Raw genomic sequence first — 25,077 nt, 5'->3', positions numbered from 1 at the left:
GAGACTCAGGGTCAGGCAGAGTTCAGTAGTGCAGCTCCAGAACCCAAGTGCTGGAATTTCATATCTGATTCTGTCTCTTCCTCTCTGTGTGTCCTTGGGCAGGTTTCTTAGCCTTATATGCCTTATTTTTCATAATCTATAAAAGAGGATGTAACAATAATAATACACATCTCATGGATTTTAAAACAAAGTTCTTGGCACATAATTAGATTCCTCTAAAACTGCTTATTACAATTATTACCTTTGTCATCATTGTCCCCAAATGAAGAATTAAAAACTATGAAGAAGAGTTTTCCCAATTGTATTAGTTTTCCAGGGCTTCCATGACTAACTACCAGAAACTGGGTGACTTGAAACAACAGAAAGGTATATTGTCATAGCTCAAGAGGCCAGAAATTCAAAGTTACAGTATCACCAAAGTTGGTTCCTTTTGGAGTCTCTGAGAAACCACCCCATGTCTCTCTTAGCTTCTGGTGGTTGCCACTAATCTTAGGTGTTCTTAGCTTGTAGACCGCCCCCTGCAGTCTTTGTTTGCATCTTTTCTGTGTTCCCATGTCTTCTCCTTTTCTGTCTTAGAAGGGCATTTTCTTTGGCTTTAGAGCCTACCTATAGGGTTGTGTTGTGTGGGTGGTCAATTAAGCGAAATAAGCCAGCTACCCTCAAGGTTATCACTGAGTCAGAATGAAAGTCAAAGCTAATGAATTTATGTTCATTTAAACTGTGGCAAACTCCTCTGTAAAGTAGTGAATGCACCCAGCAGGGACAGGCTGCACCCAGAGGACCGCATGTGTAGTGAACTCTTTCTCCTGCTCTTTCCAGACACATTGCTTGCCAAGATTTAACCCACTATTGAACCCTGACTTTATTCTGATGCTAGGTAATTTAATGTAAAGGGCTTTGGAGCCACAGGGAAATAGATTTTGATAACATGCTCTGTGACTTACCAGCTACACTTAACCATCATTATGGCCTCAGGTAAAGCACTTACTTTCTCTGAGCCTCAATTTGACTTGTAAAAACCAGGCACTATATCACACCAACTTGTAGAGTTGTAGTAAGTAAACTAAGACGCAGACGTTTCACCTAAGTACCTGGCAGACATTTCAATGTGCGACACTATTAGTACCATTACTGTGACGTAATGATAGTAATTCTATCTCCCCCACTTATTAGGTTTGAGGGTATGAAAGCCAGGGGTCCGTGAAGAAGAACCTGCATGTCTCATCATGTCTCTCCCCATCACCACTTCCACTCCCAGTACACAATAAACACAGTAATATAGTTTAACTAAATGTACTAACTGCATTCTAAATACAAGCACCGCTTCAGTGAACAGATCCCTGACAGCCTTTCAGGATGTTGGACCCAACCAGGACCCAACTAGCCCATGGCAAAGCTCCTCCCTTTCATGACATAGCAAGTGAGCACTGGGCAGAGCAAAGGCAGCACAAAGCAGTATTAGTCCTTTGGTGTTATGTCAACATTTCAAGAGGCTTAAACAATATTTGGAAGCTTAAAAACTCATCTCCCATGAGTACATTTTTATTGCTTCATTTACTTTGTTACCAAGGTACTACATGTTCATTATGGAAATTTTTTTAAATATAGCCAAGCAAAAAGAATAAAATCATTCTTAATCTCAGATAGACATAGTACAAGTTTTTATCTCTTGTAATACAATGTGATATATTCCTAGTTACTCGTCTTCAACCTCACTTGTAACATTTTCTAATAATCCATTCTATAAACCTGCCAATATTTCTTTAACTAATTCTGCATTACAGGAATATTAACTTATTTGCAATATTCTGTTGCTGAAAATAAAGCTGTAATGATATGTTTATTCCTTATTAATTTTATAAATCCTTACTAATTTGATATGTGCTGTAACCCTACCCCTTTTCCAAACCTTAATTTATGAGGAAGTGATTTTCTTATCCAGTTTGCTCTCAGCTTTGACTATATTGCCTTAAGCAAGCTCTCTTGAGCTGCCTGTATCCAGTAGCTGATAAGTACTCAGTGTTCTTGGATCTGACTTGCACACTTGTTCAGGGCATGGGGCTAGTAGCAGCCAATGTCATGGGCTTCAAGCTCTATGATACAACTCACTCAGTTAAATGTCCAAGGACTGTTTCCCTAACTCCAAACAGCTGTTCTTTAAATGCTGACTGTTAGTTTCAAATGAACTGGGCAAAAGAGCATGGGTGAATCAGCACAATTCTATCACCACTATCAGAAAGTCATTGTATCAACAGCTTCATCTTCCCCATGGGAAACAGCTCAGAAAGGCAGCCATGTTGATCACATCAAATTGTTGAGGTTATAAAAAAAGAAGACAGTAATATTGAGGAAACTATTGGCTGACCGTATACATATCTTGATTTATAAATTAGTCTGTGAGTTTCCCCCACCCCATCCCATTCCTGTGTGAGCAATTCAGCAGCATGTTTCAAATTGCTGGTGGTGGTGGTATTTAACTGGCAATTTTCTCTTGTAGCTGACACAGCGCTTGGCACAGATGATGTATATGATGAAAAAGGATGCCAGTGTGATGTATCAGTAGAAGACCTCACCCCACCACTTAAAACTGTCATTCGAGCTATCAGGTTGGTGAAAACCTTTGACAAAATGATTCAGAGATCTACCTCTGCTTATTTGAATTACTGCTGCTAAGTTCTTTTTCTTGCAGGTAAATCTCCTGGAATAATTACTTTCCCTTTTCCTATTCATCCACATGTCTATTACATTTTGAAATATCTTTTTCTTAATACAAAACTCTACTGTATTCAACACAAAGAACGTTATAAAATGTGGGTGGCTTGCCATGTGAATTTGTTGCTTTAAGGACATTTAGTGTGTAGCTGCAATTGGAATTTTTTAATTATCTTTATGCCTTGATACTCCAGTCCACAGTCTATATTTTGTATTAAAGAAAAGGCCCTCTCATTTATTTCAAAACAGGTTGAGTTCTGAAAATGGGAAAACTAAAGCACTCTGCAGTGGGTTGCTCCTAACTGCTGAAATGTAACTGCTGATATTAATATGCTTCTACTGATGGCAGAAATCTAAGAGAGCGCCCAAAGCAACTTAGATTTATATTTCCAGGATCCACTCACCCCCTCCCCTGAAATTTAGCATCTTGACTAAAGAAACTACTGCATACACAGTCTGCCCAGCTTAATCCCTTTGGGAGAATTCTTGTCTGTCAGGAATGCTGAATGACTGTATTGCAAAGAAATACCTCTCATCTTTTTGGCTATTTCTGCCCTTTCCCAAAAAAAGCACAGGAAAACTTAAAATACCCAAACCAGTTTTGTGATTGGGTACTTGGTCTAATCTAAGCTATCAGTATGATTGATTGTTTACTTCTGTTTTCAGTTGGTCATTTAACATCATGATTCCAGGGCTGAGAATCGCTGGGAAAGCATATATGGAGGAATTAGACAGATTTTGGTAAATAAGTGTGGGGGCAAGGAAAATCATAGCATAACTGGGGAGTGTCTCACCCAGGCCCCAGATGATGAGGGTGCTTCCTCAGCCCACCATTTCACCTGTTGAGAACCCAAAAGTCCAGGTCCAGACCGAATATCCAGGGGCACCTGGAAAAATTGGTGCCCTGTTCCCCAGAATAAACCCAGTCCCTTGAGTTCCTCTAACCTAAGGTTAGACTGAGGAACTCAAGATGCTGGTTAAAGGAAAAAAATATTGAAAAGTGACAGAGGAAGAAATAGAGCTCCAGTGAGAGCTCCTTAAATAAAAGAGGCTCCCCAAGGGGCTCAGGGAAAGTGTCTACATAGATTTTAGGGCTGGGGGTTGAGAACAAAGGAATTCAACTTTATTGGCTTAGAGGGCAGGGAAAGTGGTCTTGGTCAAAGTGCATTTGTCTGTTGGAGTGTGGTCCATTACTTGTTGCTAATTATGAGCGCCAATCAACTGCAGCTTACTTGTCCTCCAAGGCTCATGACCATCTCATGGGTGGACATCTCATAGAGACTGTGCCCACAGCTCTAGTTTGAACTGTTCTGGTCTCAAGGTCTTTAGAGAGAGCTCATGAATCCACAGACTAGAGGAAAAAAAATTTAAATTATGTGCCAAGGAAATGTATGGTAGCAGGTGTCTGGGCCTGGAGTCAGATTTATTTAACCTCTTATTTACCAGCTCAATAAAAACAATGGGACAGCAAAGTTCTGTCTAGTCCTGTTTTTGTCCTGGTACCCTTCCTGTCTCAATAGTATGATGAAAGTGTGTATCCCAGAAGATACTTAAACATTATCTGTAACAGAAACCCCCCAAAAGGAAAATAAAACCCACTTCCCAATGGAATCTTCAAGCAGCAGTCCCCACAGGTAGGGGGACCATACCTTCTTATATGCCCTGGACCATCCTAGATTATACCTCTTATCTCCCTGTAGTTGTTAATAACACTCCTTGTCTTTCTGAGGGCATCCCAGTTTGGAAGATTTTATAATCAGCCCATTGCTGGTAAACCCAAAAGACTTGAGAAATATTTTAGCCTAGGAAACTTAAGCCTATATTGGAAAATAATGCCTGAAGCCTTCAGTTAAGTGGGGTAGGAAGGATCTAGAACTGGACTGTCCTGTATGGTGACTACTGGTCACATGAGGGTTTTAAATTTGAAAACTAATTAAAGTTAAATCTAAATAAAATTAGGATTTTTTTCATTCATTCATCACACTATTCACATTTAAAGTGTTCAGTAGATACAGTGGCTATTGTATTGGACAAAAAAGATACAGAACATTTCCATCATTGTAGAATGTTCTGTCAGGACTCTATTGGAAAAATCTGATTTTTGCTAGTCTAGGAGTTACCTTGAAATTCTTTGCATTCATTAATTTTGTCTATCAGAGACACTAAAGTGAATATGGTACCATTCATCCACATATTAGTCTGACTTGCAGCAAGCGCTGTAAAATCTTATCTAATGGGAACAGATTAAGTTTCATAAAGTCATACTTAACCCAATTTGTGTCATTTCCCAAGACTTCTGAAGCTTTCTGCTTTTGCTTCACTCCCTATAAAAAGAATTGTAAGCTGAAAAAAAATATATATGAAATAGGTTTATTCTGCGAGCTAAGCACTTTAGCAGCAGCTTAAGATTTACTTTCCTATAACTTCCTCTACAAACTTGACTGATTCTTGTAAAGTCCTTTGCAGAATTCCTACTTTTCAGTTCCTTCTTGGGTCTTATTTTCAATAGAACCTTATTATGTATGTCTCTCCTTTTTTATGGACCTCTGAAGTTTTCTGCTTGCTCCTTTGTGATACTTTAGAGGGATGTTTTACTCCCCCCATGGCCAATTTCTACTTAGTGGGGTTTTTTTAATCACTTCTAAGTTTCATTTTCAATGATTGAATTCCAGAAATGCATAGAACTACGTTCAGTAGTAACTTAGTTGGAAATTCTTTAACTTGGGATAGTACTTAATTTCTAAAAACACATGATTAAGAGATCAGTCAATAAAATTAGTTCTAGAAAGGAGTTTGCAGATATATATCACTAAATCTTACAGGGAGCATGATGCAGAAGTTTCCTTTTCCTAAGTTTAATAAAATCAATAAGCTAAACATCAGTTGACTGGAATGATTTTTGCCAGAACATGCCCACATCATACAGCTCACCTGAAAGGGTGCTTTATAGTAACATTACTGATTGTAGGTGTGAGCCATCTATTGCTCATGTCAAAAATAGCAAGTTTGTTTTGGCATTTTCCCTGTTATTTTTTTATTGTTTGATGATTTAATATGAATATTTAAACATGTCTTTTGTCTTTCAGTAGCTCATAATAATAATAATAGTTCTTCTTAAGAGTCAAATCAAAAGTAAAATCTGTAACAGAAAATATGTATCCACTTCAATGATGACAGTATGGAAAATAGTACTGTTACATTCACAAGGAGCAAGCTAGGAAATCTTATTTTTGGCTATTAACACTTTCTAATCATCTGTCATTTTTAGTTTCTAGTTATTTGTGAGATGAAAGATTCTCAGGCAATGAGATAGTTAAGGACAATCTCTGTACTATTCTGGACCCAAATGTACTATAAGCCATTTTTTAAATGAATAACATCAATTTCTATGGTGATGAACAATGGCTATTCTTAGGCATTTCCAAAAGTCGTTTTAAAAGACAAAAGAAAACTTATTTTGTATAGTTCTTTTAGACATGCCTCAGATTATTCTCTAAATATTTAGTGGAAGTGCATAAAATTACTGGAAATGTGTTTTAAAACTCATCTCTGACAATAAAGACTACTTTTTTTAAATATTTATTTATTTTTACAAGAACTGGGGTATAGTCGGAGGTGCGGGAGGGTGAGAGAATCCACCAGAGACAGAGTGGGGAGCAGAACAGGCAGAGGGACCAAAGACACTGCCGAGGGGAGCAGCAGGCCAGGAGAGGCAGGAGAGGTCTGCCACGCTATGTGGGTTTCTCCCTGGCCGATGGGGAATCAAACCCGCACTGCAGAGGTTACGGACAGCTTCACAGCATGGCACTCAACCCACCACTGGGGAGGCCTAAGACTACTTATTTTTAACAAGTTTATATCTTGTTAATGATTTAATTCAAATAATGTGAGACTTCTTTTTATCCACTCAGAAATTAATTTCTAAATAGGAAGATAAGACTGGCAAGGTAGTAAAGAAGTCAGAAAATAAAATGATAAATTTTTGAATATTCTACACACGCCATTTTTTCTATATTGTGAGGTATTCATTTGCTAGGGCTGCCATCACAAAATAACACATACTGGGTGGCTTAAGCAAACAACTGTGAAATGTATTTTTTCACAGTTCTAGAGCCTCGATGTCCAAGATCAAGGTGTCAGTAGGGTTGGTTTCTTCTGAGGCCTCTGTCCCTAGCATGCAGGTGACCACCTGTAGTGGTGTCCTCAGCGGCCTCCCCTTGTGCCGCCCACACATCGTGTGGCCAAATTTCCTCTTCTTGTAATGACACTAGTCAGACTGTACAGACACCCTCACATAACACCTCATTTTACCTTAATTACCTCTTTAAAGGCTCCATTTAAAGGCAGATATAGTTACACACTGAGATACTGAGGATTAGGGTCTTAACATATGACACTAGGGGGTATACAATTCAGCCATATCACATGGTAAGATACCATTTTTCTTATCGCTGTTCAAAAAGTACTTCAACATAATTTTTTGGGTTAAAAATAAGTCCAACAAAATGGGTAGATCGTAAGGTGATTATGCCAGGTGAAATAAGTCATAGAGCAAAAGAAAATAACCAGATGGTTTTACACACTTGTGAAATATAAATAACCAAAGGAAAAAAACTGCCAAAACACAACAAAAATGACTGTGATAAATGTAGTGGTCACCAGAAAAGAGAGGGATGAGACTTGGGGGTAACGTGATGGTGCATTGACGCTGAGGTCTGGTGGAAGCCAAGGGAAGCATGTACACATGCTGAGGTGGGAAGTCATACTCCCAAATTACACAGTTCTATAAGTCAATAAAATTTGATTTTAAAAATTTTTAATTAAAATCAGCCCATAAATTACCTGGATTTGTTACTTCACAATAGCAAACATCTGGATTACTTGAGAATATCTGAAGAGATAGACTCTTAACTTCCAAGCTTGCCCTTGGCATGTAAACACTATGTAAATATGAATCTTGGGCAAAATTTCACACAATAATTAACAAACGCTCGTTTATTTGAAATAAATGTGAAAGTCATATTCAATACAATTTTATACTTAGAGTCACAGAGTAATAATTTTTAAAAACACAGAAGACTTCTAGATAAATTATTTCATAACACATTACTGCACAGTGTAAATCACTTATGTATTGTAACATCACTTCACTTCTATGTACAGGAATAAATTAATAAAAAAATCAAAATACAAAAGAAATATTTTTTCTGTACTGAACTGACTAAATTCTCATATACATTCACCAAGGCAGCATCCAAGTGCCATATAAAGGATTGGACAACCTGGGAAAGCTCTATTATATATAAATGTTACAGTGGAAATGTTACAGTGGAAAGCTTCCCTCTTCTTACCAGTATTTTTTTCATAGAATCTCTACATCCAGAATCAAAGCCACTCTTAATGAGATCTTCAACAGCAATTGTTCTCTAGTCAGCTCGTTGCTATAAACATGTTTTCTGTCACTCATCGAGAAATGGATCAGAACACCATACCTGTTTTCTGTTTTTTTTTTGTTTTTTGTGAAGAGACCCAAAACAACCTGAGGAGATCACTCATTACTTTGAAGAGAAATGACCTTGAGAAGCTGTTGACTGAATCATGTTCTTCACTTCTCTTAAAATCTCTATGTAATAAGCCCAGACCTGCTACGCTTCACTTATATGAAACCTTTTATTTTTTTTTAAGATTTATTTATTTATTTATACAAGCACTGGGTACAGTCAGAAGCGTGGGAGGGTGAGAGAATTCACCAGAGCCAGAGCGGGGAGCAGAGCAGGCAGAAGAACCGAAGTACACTGCTGAGGGGGGCAGCGGGCGGCAGGAGAGGTCTGTGCGCCATGTGGGACCCTCCTCCGGTGGCCAGGGAGCAGCCAGAGATCGAACTGGTGCTGCAGAGGCTGCGGGCAGCTTTGCAACCCAGCGCTCAACCGCTGCGCCACCGGGAGGCCCTATATGAAACTTTTTATTTCCCACGCCAAATCAGCCTTCTAAAGGATTGAATGAATAAATAAAGTCTGGGATGAAAACTCAAAGAACTCTTCACTTGAAGCTGCAGCCCAACTTTCCTGGCACCGTTTAGCTAACTCTGGCCCTGACCCCACCCTCCCTAGAGCTGCTCAAGAGAGATGACCCCAGAAACAAGTCTCTGCAACCTTGAGCAACATCCTCCCTCTGCCTTGTTTCCTTATTAATAAAGGGAGGGTGGTAATAGTATTGACCTTGTAGGATTAGAGTGGGATTAAATAACATTCTCAGAGCACATCAAACAATGCCGAGCACGTAGGGAGTGAGCACTACGCAGATGTCAGCTATTGTAACCTTCCACTTGTCAGAGTTCCTTAGTGCCTTCCCAGCCTGTGGCCTCCACTTCCCCTCCTCTGCTCTGGCCAGACCTTCTCCCAAGCTCCACCTGCTCCCATGGTACCTCACAAGACAGGAGCACTTCTTTCTCTCATCTGAGGGGTGCTCAGTTCCAACCAGTCTTGCCAGCCTGCACCTCCTTCCCCAGGAAACACTGTCAGTAATTTCCTTGCCACCTGTCAGAGGAATTACTCAAAGTTTTGCCACCTGGGATGGGAAAACAATGTTTTCACCCAACCATGAAGCAATGTTCCAATTAGACCTCTCCCCCTTGTACTCTAGGTGAGTTTGCTGCCCTTCCAGGAAACCTCCCAAGAAATAAGACAACTGTGAGGGGTGGAAATTACCTCTCCTCTCTCTCCCTACCCATACAGAGGCGTGACAACAGACTCTTTAAAGTTCCTCCCAGAGGGCCTTACACTCAGAAAATCCATACTGAGCTTCTGTTCTGCACTAGGCATGGGGACAAACATTAACAAGAAAGATGAGTCCCTAATTAGAGTCATAAGGTGTTCCCCGAAAAGTTAATTAATGTGCAGAGCAACATATCACTATAATAAAAGAAATCCAGGACACTTGGGCAGATAAAATGTCAGCACTTATGTGGGAGGTGGCATCCAGGAAGGCTTTCTGGAAGAAGGGATATGCAAGCAGAGGTGTGGTAGACATGATATGTATGATACATAGGTTATTGGTGGTGTGTGTGTGTAGGTGGTAGGAACCAGAGGTAAGAGTATTAGAAAGTGTATGTGATAGAAAGGGATAAGGGGAGGAGAGGTGAGGCTGAGGATAGGAGCAGGAACCATAATAACAAGCACGAATGTATGGAGGCATTGGCTGTGTTAAAGAAGTGAATGTATCAGAATGGTGCTTTCTTCAAAACTTGGAGAGATGACTCTGATTGCAGAGTAATGGATGGATTAATTAGGAAGGGAGGACTCATGTTACAATATCTGGATCTGCTGGGAACCTGAGCCAGGAGTTATGATAAAGGACTGTGAAGAAGGATTTCAGAGCTCTTCAGGCAAAAAATGATAAGATTTGGAAATGTACTGATTGGAGACAATGGAGTGAAAGAGCAGAAAGAATTAAGGAAGATATATCTGGGCACCTGCTCAGACAGAAGCTGGCTTAGATAGACACCGGGCATGGTGCCTCGCACTGAATTTGAGGGGTCACAGCAGGGCCCAGCAGGATCCCTAGATCTGAAGCCCCGGAGAAAAACCTGGAATGGGGACAAAATAGTAGTCATTAGTACAGAAATCAATGGTTTATACAAGTCTCACCCCAGGGAGAGTGTGGAAGTAATAAGAAAAAACAGTCAACACAGAATCAAGCAGGAGGCAATGGCTGACTGTGTTAAATTCTGCTCAGAGGTCAAGAAGACAAAGGGTAAGGAGAGCCTTTGAAAATGGCAACACGGAAGTCATCAGTGACTTTGGAGGAAAATGCAATAGAGCAAAAGGATTTGAAGACAAATTGTCAACAGCACACTGTTGAATAAGAGATCCGACACTTCTACTCCAATAGGAGTATAGACAGGTGTCAAAAACATCTTTATAACTAGCAAAGATTCATCAACTTTTCTAAAATTGCTCAGATCTGATCAGCAAAGAGAAAAACCACAGATGATATGTCAGCGTTTCTGAGGTGGGTATGCAAATCAGGCCTCTCTGTAACCCTGGGTTGGATCAAAAGGTTATCCAATGGCTTGCCTCATGTTCTTCCTTTTCTGAAAGACATGTGTGGAAATGTTCTTGACCATCCCCTAAAATGCATCCTCAACTCTGAATCCTTCTGAAATCTCACTTCAGACAAGAACACTCCACAAATAGAGAAGAAGAGGCACATATTTGCCGTTGTGGGTTTTTGTTAAATTTACAAGCTGTTTAATCATCACCAGTTCTTAATTTTGCTGATGGCATCTCTGCTATTTTAGCAGAGGTGATGAGTCTTTGTTTGCAAGTCACTAGTAAGACATCCTTGACAGCCAAGTCAATGACACGTTACAGTAAAGGACTCTGCTAGAAGAACATTTTATGGATCACTTAGCACATATTTTTAAAATCAGCTAATATATTCCCTGAAATGTTCTTTTTGTTTGTTTCTGTTTTAAAGATAATTGCTTGTGCCCACAATATCTCTGAGGCTGCATTAAATGATGTTTTCACTAAAATTCACTTACTTTGCAGCATCTAATTTTTAACCTTTTATTTGGTTGTAATTCAAACTGAATGTCTTATTCAATACCATGACTAAAACTATTTAAGAGCAATTAACATGTATGAGCACTTTGTTTATTTACTTATTTGTTTCACACTTTAAAAGTTTATATAAGATTTTATACTTCTAGGAAAACAAAATCCCAAAATTTTAGTTACCTTATCAGCGCCACAAATCGAGGAGGAAAGTTAACCATTTGCTGACTCTTAGCAGTTAGGGCGGCTGAGAGACTGTATATAAGTGAAACTAATTTACAAGTCTTTATCAAGAGTTAAAAGCAAGAAAATGAAACTGGGGTTCCTTAGCCAAACACCAGTAGCCAAACTAAGATAAGAATAGGGTACAGGAGTCTGGGATATATAATTCTGTGGCTAGTTCTAAAGGGTTTTCAAGGTCTAAATACTGTATACACAAATGAAAATATGTATTATTGAGTCATGGTTATGTATTAACAGGAAAATACATAAATTTTCCAAATAAGTAATACATGTTCCTTCCGTAGTGGCCCAAGTTATCAAGTTCCATAGTGCCAGTCATCTGCTGAGTTTGTTGCATGATCAACACCACCCCTTGACCAATCTCTGAAAGACAGTGATGCCTTGGGAGAGAGTCAGTGATCAAAAGATTCTGCGCTACCACAAAAATGAGCCCTAGATCCCATGCTTTTAAGACAGATAGATGCTGTGCTTCTCACAGAGTCAGAAATCAGGGGTTTCCAAATTGGGAAAGAGGGGGGATATGGAATGCAAGTCAGTAAACTGATCCACCTAAGCAACGTAAATTAAAAAGACAGCTAAGAGAAGAGAAACACACACCCACACCAAAAACAAGATGTGGGGAAAGGGACTGTTTCTGCAGAAATTTGGTAACATATCCCTAGGAATGGGGGTGGGGGGCAAAGTAGGTAGAGGCCTGTCATTCCTCTAGAAATCATTTCCTTTCATCTCTACCAACCTGGATTAAGCCCTTTTCTTTGCTCCCACATCAGCCTGTTTCCCACCACCTTCCCTTCACAAAACAGAATATATTACCTGCTTGCCTGTCTGCCCTACTAAACTGGAAGTGCTTAAACGACAGGGTTCATTTCTTCATCATCAATCCCTGGCATTTAGACAGAGCCTGGAACATAGTAGGTAATTCATAAATCTCTGATGCATGAATAAATGAATGGATGTACCACACTGGTGCTCGCTTCAAAGTTGTCCTTTGAAAAAGTAATGGCACTTCTTAACTACTTCTTACCTGAAACCTCAGGCTTTGCTCAGGGAAGGTGGAGCAGGGAGCATCTGAGTTCTGATTAGAGACCTGACACAAGGTGCACTGACTCTGCCTTATGTGTCTGACTTGTGACTTAAAAGACTGATTAGCAAAACCCACCATCACCTCTTTGCATGGAGGCTGGGATTCTGGAGATCATTCTGCCCCCACCTTCCTATCCTGCCTTCATTTCAGTGTTCTTAATTTTGGCCACACCTCAGAACCACCTGAAGAGTTTTATAGAGTCTCTGATCAGTTAAAACAACATTTCTGGAGGTAGGACCCAGACACCGGTATTTTTTAAACTCCCAAGCTAACTACAATGAGCAGCCAAGCTTGAGAAGTACTGCTGTCTTGACAGTCAATCAAGCTGCTTCAGTTCACAGTTGGCTGAGCCCTCTCCGCCCCGCACAAGGCTTGGCTGCTGGCCGGGGCGTCCATCTGTTTGGTGGTGGCAGCAGTCACTGCTGCTTCTGTTTTCTAATCGTTCTTATCTCTGCATATTCATATGCAATGTTTTTACCCTGACTTGGAGGACTGGAATAAAACTTCTGCAAGATTTTATAACTCATGGCAGCACAACAAATGCACCTCCATTTCCATATAAGTGCACATGTGTTTGTGTGTAAATATAGATATATTCTACCCAGCATTTAACTTTGAGTTAGTTATTTCTGCCTGCTCAGAAAATTGTATGAGCAACTTCCTGCAGTTTTAAGCTGTTACTAAGTTTTTGGTGAATCTTTTCCCCCCTCTAGTGGTCTGACTGGGGCATGTCAGCTCTGTGCATAGGTTTCTTCCTCTTAGGCTCCTAGCCTCTTAGGGACGCACCAGAGGAAACTGATCCTAAAGCGTTTTTGTTCTTTGCTGCTATTTAGCTCCAATGATGCCATTTAACCTCATGAACAGAAAAGAGTGTAACTTCCTCCTCAGTCTTTGTTAGTCCTCCAAAGGGCCTTCCAACAATACCAGTAAGAACAAGTTAGTCACTTTGCAAAGTTTTATTGAGCACCTACTATGTGCCAGGCACATGTGAATGAAAGAGCAGTATCATATCAACATGTCTTTTCTGTTGTTATTTTGTTTAATATTAACAACAACAGGAGATCAACCAGACTGGTTCTAATTCCATTTTTGACTTAATAGCTGTTTAACCTCAGGGAAGTTACTTAATCAGTTTCCTTACCTGCAAAAATGGAGATGACAATAGCATCTTCTCACAAGGTTCTACTATAAACTCCTGCCTGGTGTTATATCAGTGGTTTTGCCTTTCTACTTCCTTCTTCATTGATATCCTATTGTTTGTGATTTCGTTGCTTTGTGGGGTTCTAATTTTACTCATAATTGAAGAGAAGAGAATGTTATATTTTTGATTTTCAGAAGAAGCTCTATTTTAAATGACTCTTTTCTAGATCAGGCAGAATCCTGACTACTAATGAATGAGCATTTATTTTTACTTTAGAAACTTTTTTGTATTCATGGAAGAGAGTCAAATTCTTATGTTCTCCCTGCAATGTGCCTGAAGAACACCTTGGAACAACTAAAGAGTGACTAAGCCCCATTCATTTCTTCAGCAAGTATTTTTGAATCTAATACTTGCCAGGGATTGTGCAAGATGTTGGGGTGAACAACACAGCCCCTGACATCAGTAAATTGTACTGGGTGAGATACAGTGTCACAGATTTTGCTACAGGAAAATGTATTTGAGTTGAGTAAGGCCATTTACCTCTGTGGGGATAGACTTCCTAGAGAACTCAATTCTTGAACTGAAGCTGGAATGGATAGCATTCTAGGTAGAGTCCAAAGACTGAATCCTGAGAAGTGAGCATTTTGGTAACAAGAAAATCCAGGAAGGCTGGAGTGTGGGCTGCACGCAGAAGAACGAATAGAGATGAGCATCTGGAGCGAGAAGGTGGGCGTTCCCCCTTCCCTCTGAGTTACCCACCCTGTATTCTTAGCAGAGCTTTTAAACAACAAACCAGGGATCTGAAGGAAAAGGCATGGTTTGGGAGTATTTGGCTCTGTGGGAACGAAACGTCATCATTTGGGAAGCCCCGCAACAAGCTTCTCCTATCGTGCTGCTGCTGTGTCTCCCTCCTTCATAAGTCGGCCTGTGGCAGATGTGGCTGCCTGGCTAAAAGGCAGAAAAGATGAAATACCACCAGGGCTTGTCAAGGGAAGCATCTAAAAACTGAATATGGCAGATGCAGGCATGGATTCAGTGAAGCGAGGATACCTCCACACCAAAGGGCAGCTGTAGCAACATCCATCTCATCTTAAGGATTTCAAACAGTTAGTCACACAATAAATGTTACGGCTTTTTAAAAAAAAAAATTAATTAGAAAAGTAAACAAACTGTTCATGCTCACTGAACTCTGTACCAAATGTTGGATTAAAAGAGAAAACCTAACCCTGCCCTGAAGGTTGCCTCCTACGACCTGTGGAGGCTGATAGATAAGCTCCTAATTACAACATGGTCTGTAGGTAATAAAATAGAGGTAACAGACAAGTGGTTGACTGCTTTAGAGGAATCACAGAAATTTCCAATGAAGAAATTACTGAAGAGTTGAATCTTAAAGATATTGTAGATTTCAGGAAGCGGAGAGAATGCATGCAAATAATTGAGGTACATAATTGCTTGAATGGTGTTTTGTAGACCTACACATATTTTATTGCTGCTGGAATCTCAACTTCCAAGGAGGAAGTGGCAGAGGATGAGGTGAGAGAGGCAGAGGCCAGTCCATGGAATGTGCTAAGGAATGTGATGTTTACCCCATAGGCCATGGGAAACTAATGAAGGATTTTGGGAGGGAGTTAATATGCTCTTACTTGCAGTCTGAAAGGTTTGTTCTTTGTAATATTATAGTAGAAGGGAAAGATTTGAGAGCTACCAGTACATGTTTGAGCTGCCCTTAAGCAAAAGCAAAATAACTATTGTCATTCTTTTTATGTATTATTGATTTCCAAATTACTTACGCTTTTAAAAATTGTCTTCACATTTGTAAAGCATATTACCTGACTTATGATTTTCATATCTCATATCAGACCCTTTTGCTGTTTTCTTTTTCAATGCACAGCAAATCCAATTAAGAAAATCTGTTTGATCTCCACTTTAGAAAACAATCCTTAATTGATAAGATGGTTTGATACACTCAGCAGTGCATTGGTAAATGCTTAACAACCAGCTCTCCTCAAGGCAAAAGCCCTGATTTGTTGTGTTTACCAATTTCTGTGGTATAAATACTCTACTATAGCTGATTTCAAGCTACTGATGTAACATCACTGTAAAAGGCTGGGGAGAGATGTACCGTAAAACTTTGTTAAATAGTTTTTTCCACTGTACAGATGAGTATAACTCAAAAACAGAGAGTGACACGTGTAACATAATTAGGAAGTCATGAGTTTTAGGTATGTATTACTTTTGTTTTTAATATAATTATTTCATTGTGTGAACTGTGTGAACTCCTCCAGATAATCACTGTGTGAACTCCTCCAGATAACCTAAATGATACTTATTAATCCAATTTTCACTGTTTATTTAATTCTGATGCATGAAAGCAGTAAAAAATGTATGAATAAAGCTCTGAAGGAAAGAGATACCACCTGAAGAATAATATGATGTGTAGATATAAATGGTAAACCTATTAAGAATTTAATATCTAGGGCCTCCCTGGTGGCACAAGGGTTTAAGCACCACACTATGAAGCAATCCTCAACCTCTGCAGTGCGAGTTCTATCCCCGGCCAGCCAGACAGAAACCCACATGGCAAAGCAGACCTCTCCTGCCTTACCCGCTGCTCCCCTCAGCAGTGTATTTCAATCAATCCACCTATTCTGTTCCCCACTCTGTCTCTGGTGAATCCTTTCACCCCCTGCATCTCTGGCCTGTACCCCAGCTCTTGTATGCATAAATAAATCTTTAAAAAAAATAATTTTGTATCTACCCTACTTTGCATATCTGTCATCATCTGTTCACACTGAAACAACATAAAGATGAGTTTCCTGTTTAATATTGATCAAAATTATAAAACATGTGTTTTCTTTTAATTTGCTCACTCACAGAGAGTAAATTATATGTCTGTATAAATTATGACTGCGTAAGGGTTAGTACATAATATTATCTATTGAATGACATCGTATCATTCCTTCTGTTAAGATATTTGTTAAAAGAGTAAAGCAGTGTGCACTTTGAAATAAGTTACCATAGAGACCTCACTCAACTCCCTAACAAGAAACAAGGCCAAGTGCCTATTATGGCAAAAGAGGTCATTCAGTTTGGGAGTATGTGGGTCCACCTATGGGAAAGCATCCCACCTGCCAAGATGCCTGAGCTACATACAGCCAGTGGGAACACTCTGACTTATGCCAAAGCCTGCCCCTCCACATGGAGGGGGGCTTCTACCAGTGCAGAAGCGTTGGCTGTCAAACTTCTCAGCATCTCCAGAAACGATGCCGCAGGCAATCAGGTGGTGATGCTGGGGTGAGAACCAAGCAGAACTAGTGCTGACTTTGCTCATATTGGTTATTTGTTTGGGGGAAAGTCACTTAAGTTTTGGAACTGCAATCTCCCTAGTATAAAAGGGAGATAAGAATATCTTATCAAATGCTATTGAAGATAAGTCACTACAAACAAGTGTTAATGGCACTGAAAACACAAACAACCAAAACCACTTAGGAAAAGTAAAGATGATTTCCTGTTCTCCTGCCATTCCAGGCACCATTATCTACTTTGAAGGTAAGCAAAGAAGAGTTGTGGGCTATTTGCTTTGCTCTTTTGGTTTAAGCTTAATATTACCAAGATTCAAGGATCTTCTCTTTTTTTTCTTCCTCTAACTCAACAAATGTTTCTCTCAATTGTGATTCAGGAACTGTGCTGAGATTTGAGCACATAAATTATATACAATTATAATACTAGTAACTACTATGAGTTAAAATAGAGTAGTAATTGCTAAGGTTTATTAAGCACTGATTGTTGAATTAAAAAGGCCCGTTCCATTCCACCTTCATGTAGCTGATAACTAGTGTGGGGATACAGATATTTAAAAAATAACAACTCACAGTCAAAAATTTCACAGGATACCTATTTCACTATTTTCCTTGGTTTTCCACATTGGAGACTGAGATCCAATCGAAATGTTGGTCGACAGATCTGGGACCAAAACTAAATACTAAGAAGTTAAATTAAAACACAAATTTCCTTTGCCTACTGTCACTTAATAACTTTACTTCTTCTTTATAAACAAAAAATAAATGTACTCTGAATAAAGAAGAGATTTGGTACAGAAAATGTGGTAGAGAGAGAGAGTAAGAATTTATGAATTCAGAAATAGTTAGGATATAATTACTTTGAAATCAATGTCATTACAGGATAGAGTTTGGGACTTTTTAACCATTAAAGCAATTTGAATTCCTTGCCAGGGACTATCACTTAGGTTAGGTCATAAGTATTTACTTTTTAAACTCTGTATTTGCTCCTAATAGTCCTACTTTCCACTAAGGGAAAATAAATTCTGGTTTCTAGGGTTTAGTTGACAGTTTCACAGTCTGGGATCCATAAATGTTGATCAAACAATTGAAAAGACACTGGTTTAACATTTATACCCACAGTATGGCTGCTCAGACTCATTAAAATCTTGGGCTTCTTTGCTGTCATCAGGGGTGATACCAAATTATTGCAGTAACTAGTCATCTTAGGCAGTTTAGCTATTTATGGCAGCATGGAATTCATTGAAAAAAATACTATTTTAAAGCACAGGATACAAGACCTCCCTGGTGGCTCAAGGGGTTAAGGCTCAGCACTATGAAGCATGAGTTCGATCCCTAGCCAGGGAGCTAACCCACATGGCACAGCAGACCTCTCCTGTCTTGCCTGATGCTCCCCTCAGCAGTATTTTCAGTCAATCTGCCTGTTCTGCTTTCTCCCTACTCTGTCTCTGATGAATCCTCTCAGACACACCTCACCCCTGCACCTCTTGCCTATACCCCAGTTCTTATATGCATAAATAAACAAAATAAATCTTTTTAAAAAAATAAAGCACAGGGTACATACTGAGGGAGACATTGTAACAAGTGATTGTGATTCTGGAAAATCTTACACATCTAAGCTTAGTTAATGAATATGCTATGTTTGAAACAGAAGGAACTTAGCTAGTAGGTGAGCAGTATTCCACGGAAATGATTTATGAAACAAAATTTTCATAAATTTCTTTACAAATGTACATTTCTCTAGTGAGAATAAGAGCGGTTTACGGACACATCTGCATTTCCAAAAAATGCATATTGTTACATTAAGAACCATGTTAACAACTTGTGTTTTTTTTTTTAATTTTTTTTTATTTATTTATGCAAGCACTGGGTACAGTCAGAAGGGCGGGAGGGTGAGAGAATTCACCAGAGCCAGAGCGGGGAGCAGAGCAGGCAGAAGGACCGAAGTACACTGCTGAGGGGAGCAGCGGGCGGCAGGAGAGGTCTGCGCGCCATGTGGGACCCTCCTCCTGTGGCTGGGGAGTAGCCGGGGATCGAACCGGCGCTGCAGAGGCTGCGGGCAGCTTCGCAACCCAGCGCTCAACCACTGAGCCACCAGGGAGGCCCAACAACTTGTGTTTTTTAAGGGATACACTCATTAGGTGTTGTATCTTGGACTTCTGGGGGACACATGGAAAAGGCAGGATTGCATCTTCTTGACTTTGATTTCAGTTCAGGATTTCAGCAGACATTAAAAAGATGCAACACTTGGTAGTTAGTCCTTTTTCTGGTGTGCTGTCCTACCCTCAAGATGCGCCTCACCCAAGATAGTCTTTAATCATCTACTCATTTCCTAGGCTTTCATGTTGCATTTCTAGAAAGTCTAAAATAACTTGGCACATGACTTGTTTTCCCCAGGACTCCGTACATTTACCAGTAAACTATTTTGCTAACTTCTTTTAGTGAAGCTATGGAACTTAATATTAAATATGTTGCTGTTACAGAATTATGAAATTTCATGTTGCAAAACGGAAATTTAAAGAAACATTACGCCCATATGATGTAAAAGATGTCATTGAACAATATTCTGCTGGTCATCTGGACATGTTGTGTAGAATTAAAAGTCTTCAAACCCGGTAAGCAATGAAAGTGTTATTTGTTGTAAAGGAATAGGCACAGAAACTATCTGGGAAGGACTTTTCTGTAGTAGAGAAAATGCTTGAATTCCATATTTCTTACTAATTTATAATAAACAACTATTTTGTCTATAACACTGTTTTTATTTCAGACTATAAATCAGACATTAAAAGTTTCTATCAGTTTCCTCAGTTTTCTTACCTATTAAATGAGGATAATGTTAGTGCTTGCCTCATAGAATTGTGGTGAAGACTGAATGAGTTAACTGAATGCTCAGTAAGTGCTAATGCTTGTGCTGATGTCATGTGAATGATGGCTGCTGCTGTTTGTTTGGTTTTTATTATCTAAATCCTTCCATCCTTCACAAATAAGCTAGTCTTTCTCCTTCATAAACTTCACCCAACTATCCACCCCCAAAGACAAACCTTTCCTTCAGAGCTTCTACAGCCTCTAGAGTCTACTATAGACCATAAAAGCACTCATAATCTTGGTATGCTGTGCCAGAGTCAAGACCAACAAAATGAATGGTTATTCTTGTATTGTTTCTGGTTGCAAGTTTATTCTCCTTGTTCTTGACTAAGAAAGAGCCGTTCCTTCTTGCTCGATACATACTACCTTTCTAGGGGGCATCTTACTGCTTCATTAAAAGAAAGGAATTCAATTTGTTAGTGCAACCATATTCTTGATTTTGTTACCTTGAAGTTAAATATTTAGTCAATTCAGTTTCTTAAAAGTCTTGTGTCAGTCAAAAATCACTGTGATTTTGTGATTGAATAGTTCTTAAAAATATAAGAACTGAATCTTAAACATTTGTTTGTATGTTCACAGCACATTTAGTCCAATGTGAGGCATATACATAGTAAAATGCTTGTTCATCAATTATAGAAAGTACAATTTGTTCATAATTATAGACCATGCTATGTGTGCCAGGAACTGTGGACATCCAGAAATTCATACCCCAGTCCTTGGGGGGTTTAATAGTCCTTGAAGTTTAATTGATTAGATGTCATGGCAGAAAGTAGGTTCTACCTGTATTTCTGTGCAGACAAAGTTATCTGGAAAGTTGAATCAATATTCTTGATAATTTTGTTCTAAAACACACACCCCCCCCCAAAAAAAAAAAAGAAAATAATTCTCATTTAAGCTGTTCAACTCTCCTTGGAAATTGTTTTTAACTCATTGTGGTCATGGTATAATCTCTGCCTAGGTGGCTAATCCTTAAATAGAACTATCTACAGCTCCCAAGATTTTGAGAAAGTTGAATTGCTTCAGAATTTGCAGAAGTAATCTTAAGTTTCTACTTCATATTGCGTATATTGTCCAATTGGAATTCCAAAGGACAGAAACTATAGATTTTTTTTATTTTTATCATATACTTTATTTTTTTTTAAATAATAAATTTTATTTTTATATTCCCCATACAATTGCAGCCCCCCCCATTCTGACCCCAATCCCTCCCCTCCCGCCCCTCACCCCCCAAAAAGTGTCTCTGGTTCATAGTTTTTTGTTGATTTTGATTTTCACTTTCTTATAGTTATTCATTTTCCTGGTCCCTTATTTAAGTTTTCTAGATTCCTGCTATGAGTGAGACCATCCGGTATTTTTCTTTTTCTGTTTGGCTTATTTCACTGAGCATGATCCCTTCCAGCGCCATCCATGTTGCTGCAAATTGCATGTGTTTATCTTTTTTGAATGCTGAGTAATATTCCATGGTATATATGTACCACATCTTCTTGATCCAGTCATCTATTTTTGGGCACGTGGGCTGTTTCCAAAGCTTAGCTATTGTAAATAGTGCTGCTATAAACATAGGGGTGCAGGTGTTCTTTGGAATGGATGAGAAACTATAGATTTTTTTTAACTGCCTATCTCCCCCCTATCAAATGTACAGCAAATGTTCATTGAATAATCTGTTCTATTAACATAAAATGAACATAATTATGATTTTGTGATATTTCAAGTAGCTGAATTCAGGAAATGCTTAGTGGGAGATGAAATAGACCAATTACTTTGTAGTTTAGGTCAAGTTTGCCTCCAGAAGATTATCCACAGTGATTTAATCATGGATCTTGGTGAGCAAATCAATCACATGTACAATTCTCATGTTAAGAAAATAAGCACATCAACTGGAACAAGTAGATTTTTATTTTTGCTTATATAAATTAAAGATAATTGTATTTAATCTTCTTTTCAAAACACTTCATTCTGTCTTAGGGCAATCTCCCTGATCAGACTCATAATCAGATCTCCTTTTTCTCTGATAGTGTTGATCAAATTCTTGGAAAAGGACAAATCACATCAGATAAGAAGAGTAGAGAGAAAATAACAGCAGAACATGAGACCACCGATGACCTCAGTATGCTCGGCCGAGTGGTCAAGGTTGAAAAACAGGTACAACTCAATTGTATTCATTTGATTTTTAACTTTTCAACCAAAACTGATCTGAGGCAGTTGGATGCATGTGAGTGAATAATACATAGAAAAGGTAATAAAATCAAGAAAGAGTGAATTAAGGTGAACTTTCTGTATAGACAGTATTCTCTTAAACACTTGGATTTGCATATAAGAAATGGAAAATTTTATCTCATTAATACTTGATTTTCAACAGTAAAATAACAAAGGTCTATGTTTCATTTTGTGTTTTGGTTGTTTTCATTGTCTCTCTTTTAGGTTATTCTTTAAAAAGAAAAAACCTCACTAGTATACCGAATGTTTGTGAACCCTGAGATTTTGTCTTCTCATACAAAGACAGTTTTCCAGAAATCAAATTGTTCCTCCAGGTTATTCATAAATATTCCGAGTATTAATTCAGGAGCATTTTGTACCTTTATTTTTAAGTTCAGAATCCCTGAACTTAATAGAGTGCATTAGAGCCCTTAAATATCTTCACAAAATAGGGTTAGGAAAGGCAGTCCAATTGCACTGAGGAGTCTTCGAATTGCATTTGTATAGTGCTTATATAGTCTTTGAGGACGTTAATTATCCATTTTAAAGAATGCAGGGAATGGTTGCTGATGGAGATTATGTAGAGATCAAAGCATCCATCCCCTCCTGAGTCCTCCCCTTCCCCTACCACAGCTAGATGTTGTGTTCTAAGAAGATACTAAGGGTCAGGACTGCATTATACTTTATATTCAACATTAACCTGTATTGACACACCCTGACTTTGTTTTTAATCCAAGTGAAGCCATTCTTAATAACAGTTACACTCACATGTAACTCTTTTCTCCATTTTTAGGTACAGTCCATTGAATCAAAGCTGGATTGCCTGCTAGACATATATCAACAAGTCCTCCGGAAAGGCTCAGCCTCAGCCCTCACTTTGGCCTCATTCCAGATCCCCCCTTTTGAATGTGAACAGACATCTGACTATCAAAGCCCTGTGGACAGCAAAGACCTGTCCAATTCCGCACAAAACAGTGGCTGCTTATCCAGATCAGCGAGTGCCAACATCTCTCGAGGCCTGCAGTTCATTCTGACACCAAATGAGTTCAGTGCTCAGACTTTCTACACACTTAGCCCTACTATGCACAGTCAAGCACCGCAGGCGGCCATGAGTCAAGGTGATGGCTCTGCCATGGCATCCAGCAACAACATTGCAAACCAAATAAATGTGGCACCCAAGCCAGCAGCCCCAACAACTTTACAGATCCCGCCTCCTCTCCCAGCCATCAAGCATCTGCCCAGGCCAGAGACACTACACCCAAACCCCACAGGCTTACAGGAAAGCATTTCTGATGTCACCACCTGCCTTGTTGCCTCCAAGGAAAAGGTTCAGGTTGCACAGTCAAATCTGACAAAGGACCGCTCTCTGAGGAAGAGCTTTGACATGGGAGGAGAAACTCTGTTGTCTGTCCGCCCCGTGGTGCCCAAGGACTTGGGCAAATCTTTGTCTGTTCAAAACCTGATCAGGTCAACAGAAGAACTGAATATACAGCTTTCAGGGAGTGAGTCAAGTGGCTCCAGAGGCAGCCAAGATTTTTATCCCAAATGGAGGGAATCCAAATTGTTTATAACTGATGAAGAAGTGGGTCCTGAAGAGACAGAGACAGACACTTTCGACACCTTGCCACAGCCGGCCAGGGAATCTGCTTTTGCATCAGACTCACTAAGGACTGGAAGGTCACGATCATCTCAGAGCATTTGTAAGGCAGGAGAAAGTACAGATGCCCTCAGCTTGCCTCATGTCAAACTGAAATAAGTTCCTCATTTCCTTTCTAGGCATAGCAGTTCCTTTAGCCATACATATCATTGCATGAACTATTTTGAAAGTCCTTCTAAAAAGTTGAAATTGCAAGAGTCAGGAAGAACATGAAAGGCAGTTTATAAGCTCGTTATCTTTTAATTGCATGAAAATGCATGTTTAGGGATGGCTGAAATTCCAAGGTACATCAACATTAACCCAGTCGTTTATTAACGTACCTTGAATTAAAAATCCTGAGAAACCAAACACTGTTAATGCTATGGGGTGTGTGAAAATGTCCAGATTGGGTCACTTCAAAGATTTGACTCTGTATTTTTAAATTATGAGAGTAAACACCTTCAAATTTCAGGCATTTCTGCTTTGTGATTAAATACAAAATACATTTCTCAAATTCGGCTATGATGTATATTTAAACACAATGACTATCATCAACAACTGCTAACAAGGTGTTGAGTAAAGCAGAATTTGGGAATAATAGAAATGGCTGCTTATTTCAAGATATATTTGCCAACGCATTCTTATTCAGCCATTTTATTATTAATGTAATTTGAATGTCAATTTGTGTGCTTTGGTGATTTGCCGCTGTAGCAAGCAATTTTGCACATCATTTTCATGTTGTTCTTTATGATGAGAATGTTCTTCAATTAGAAAATGTGCAAATAATAAAATTCAGGGCCAGTGGGGCGAAGAAACTATTTGACACATTCAACTTCATGGAAACATATTCCCTGATGGCAACGTCAGCTTTCTAAGAGGTTGACTTCCACCCAAGCAGTGGGGAGACCAGTGTGGCTGGGAGGATCTCTCTGCGGTGGTGCCTTTCCAGACTTGTCAGTACTGCCCTCAAAGGGGGAAACGTGAGCACCCATTCCGGCTAAGCTCCTAGACAGGCAGGACCCCAGCGAGTGACAGGTCTGAATGAGACCGAGATGGAAAAGGCTCGAAAAGAATCCAGATACAACACCAGAAAGTAAGTGAAGTTAAAGAAAATCATCCCCCACCTCCCTCCAAAGGGCAATGAGAGGGAGAGAAATAAACCAAAATCAGAGAACTCGATTTTTTGAAAAATCATTATTGCTAAGGAATTCAACTACCTAGACATCCATTCTTATATATAAACAGAATTTTGCAAGGTATTTATTTTTAAAATGCCCTGAATGGTTTTTGCTATTATGTAGTACATTCTGCATATGAAAGGCTAAAACTAAACCTCCTTTACT

The 25,077-nt window shown here is 39.2% G+C and overlaps 1 protein-coding gene across 5 annotated transcripts in view; it reads left to right on the top strand.

Annotated features, from left to right (window-relative positions):
* The window catches only part of KCNQ5 (potassium voltage-gated channel subfamily Q member 5), a gene marked incomplete at both ends in the record, with an annotated part of 479,225 nt that extends 455,371 nt beyond the window's left edge, over positions 1 to 23,854 (top strand). For 4 of the 5 annotated variants that reach the window (XM_084228523.1, XM_084228521.1, XM_084228522.1 and 1 more), the window contains 4 exons: positions 2,498 to 2,606; positions 19,521 to 19,652; positions 21,918 to 22,044; positions 22,892 to 23,854. In XM_084228523.1, coding sequence (XP_084084649.1) covers positions 2,498 to 2,606; positions 19,521 to 19,652; positions 21,918 to 22,044; positions 22,892 to 23,854 — 1,331 coding nt within the window. The remainder of the gene's footprint in view (positions 1 to 2,497; positions 2,607 to 19,520; positions 19,653 to 21,917; positions 22,045 to 22,891) is intronic. The other variant, XM_084228524.1, reaches the window with a different exon arrangement.
* Positions 23,855 to 25,077: the final 1,223 nt, after the last annotated feature.

Source organism: Talpa europaea (genome assembly GCF_964194135.1).
Source record: "Talpa europaea genome assembly, chromosome: 2".
In the NCBI taxonomy this organism is placed as follows: Eukaryota; Metazoa; Chordata; class Mammalia; order Eulipotyphla; family Talpidae; genus Talpa; species Talpa europaea.
This window is presented reverse-complemented; position numbering and strand designations above follow the sequence as displayed.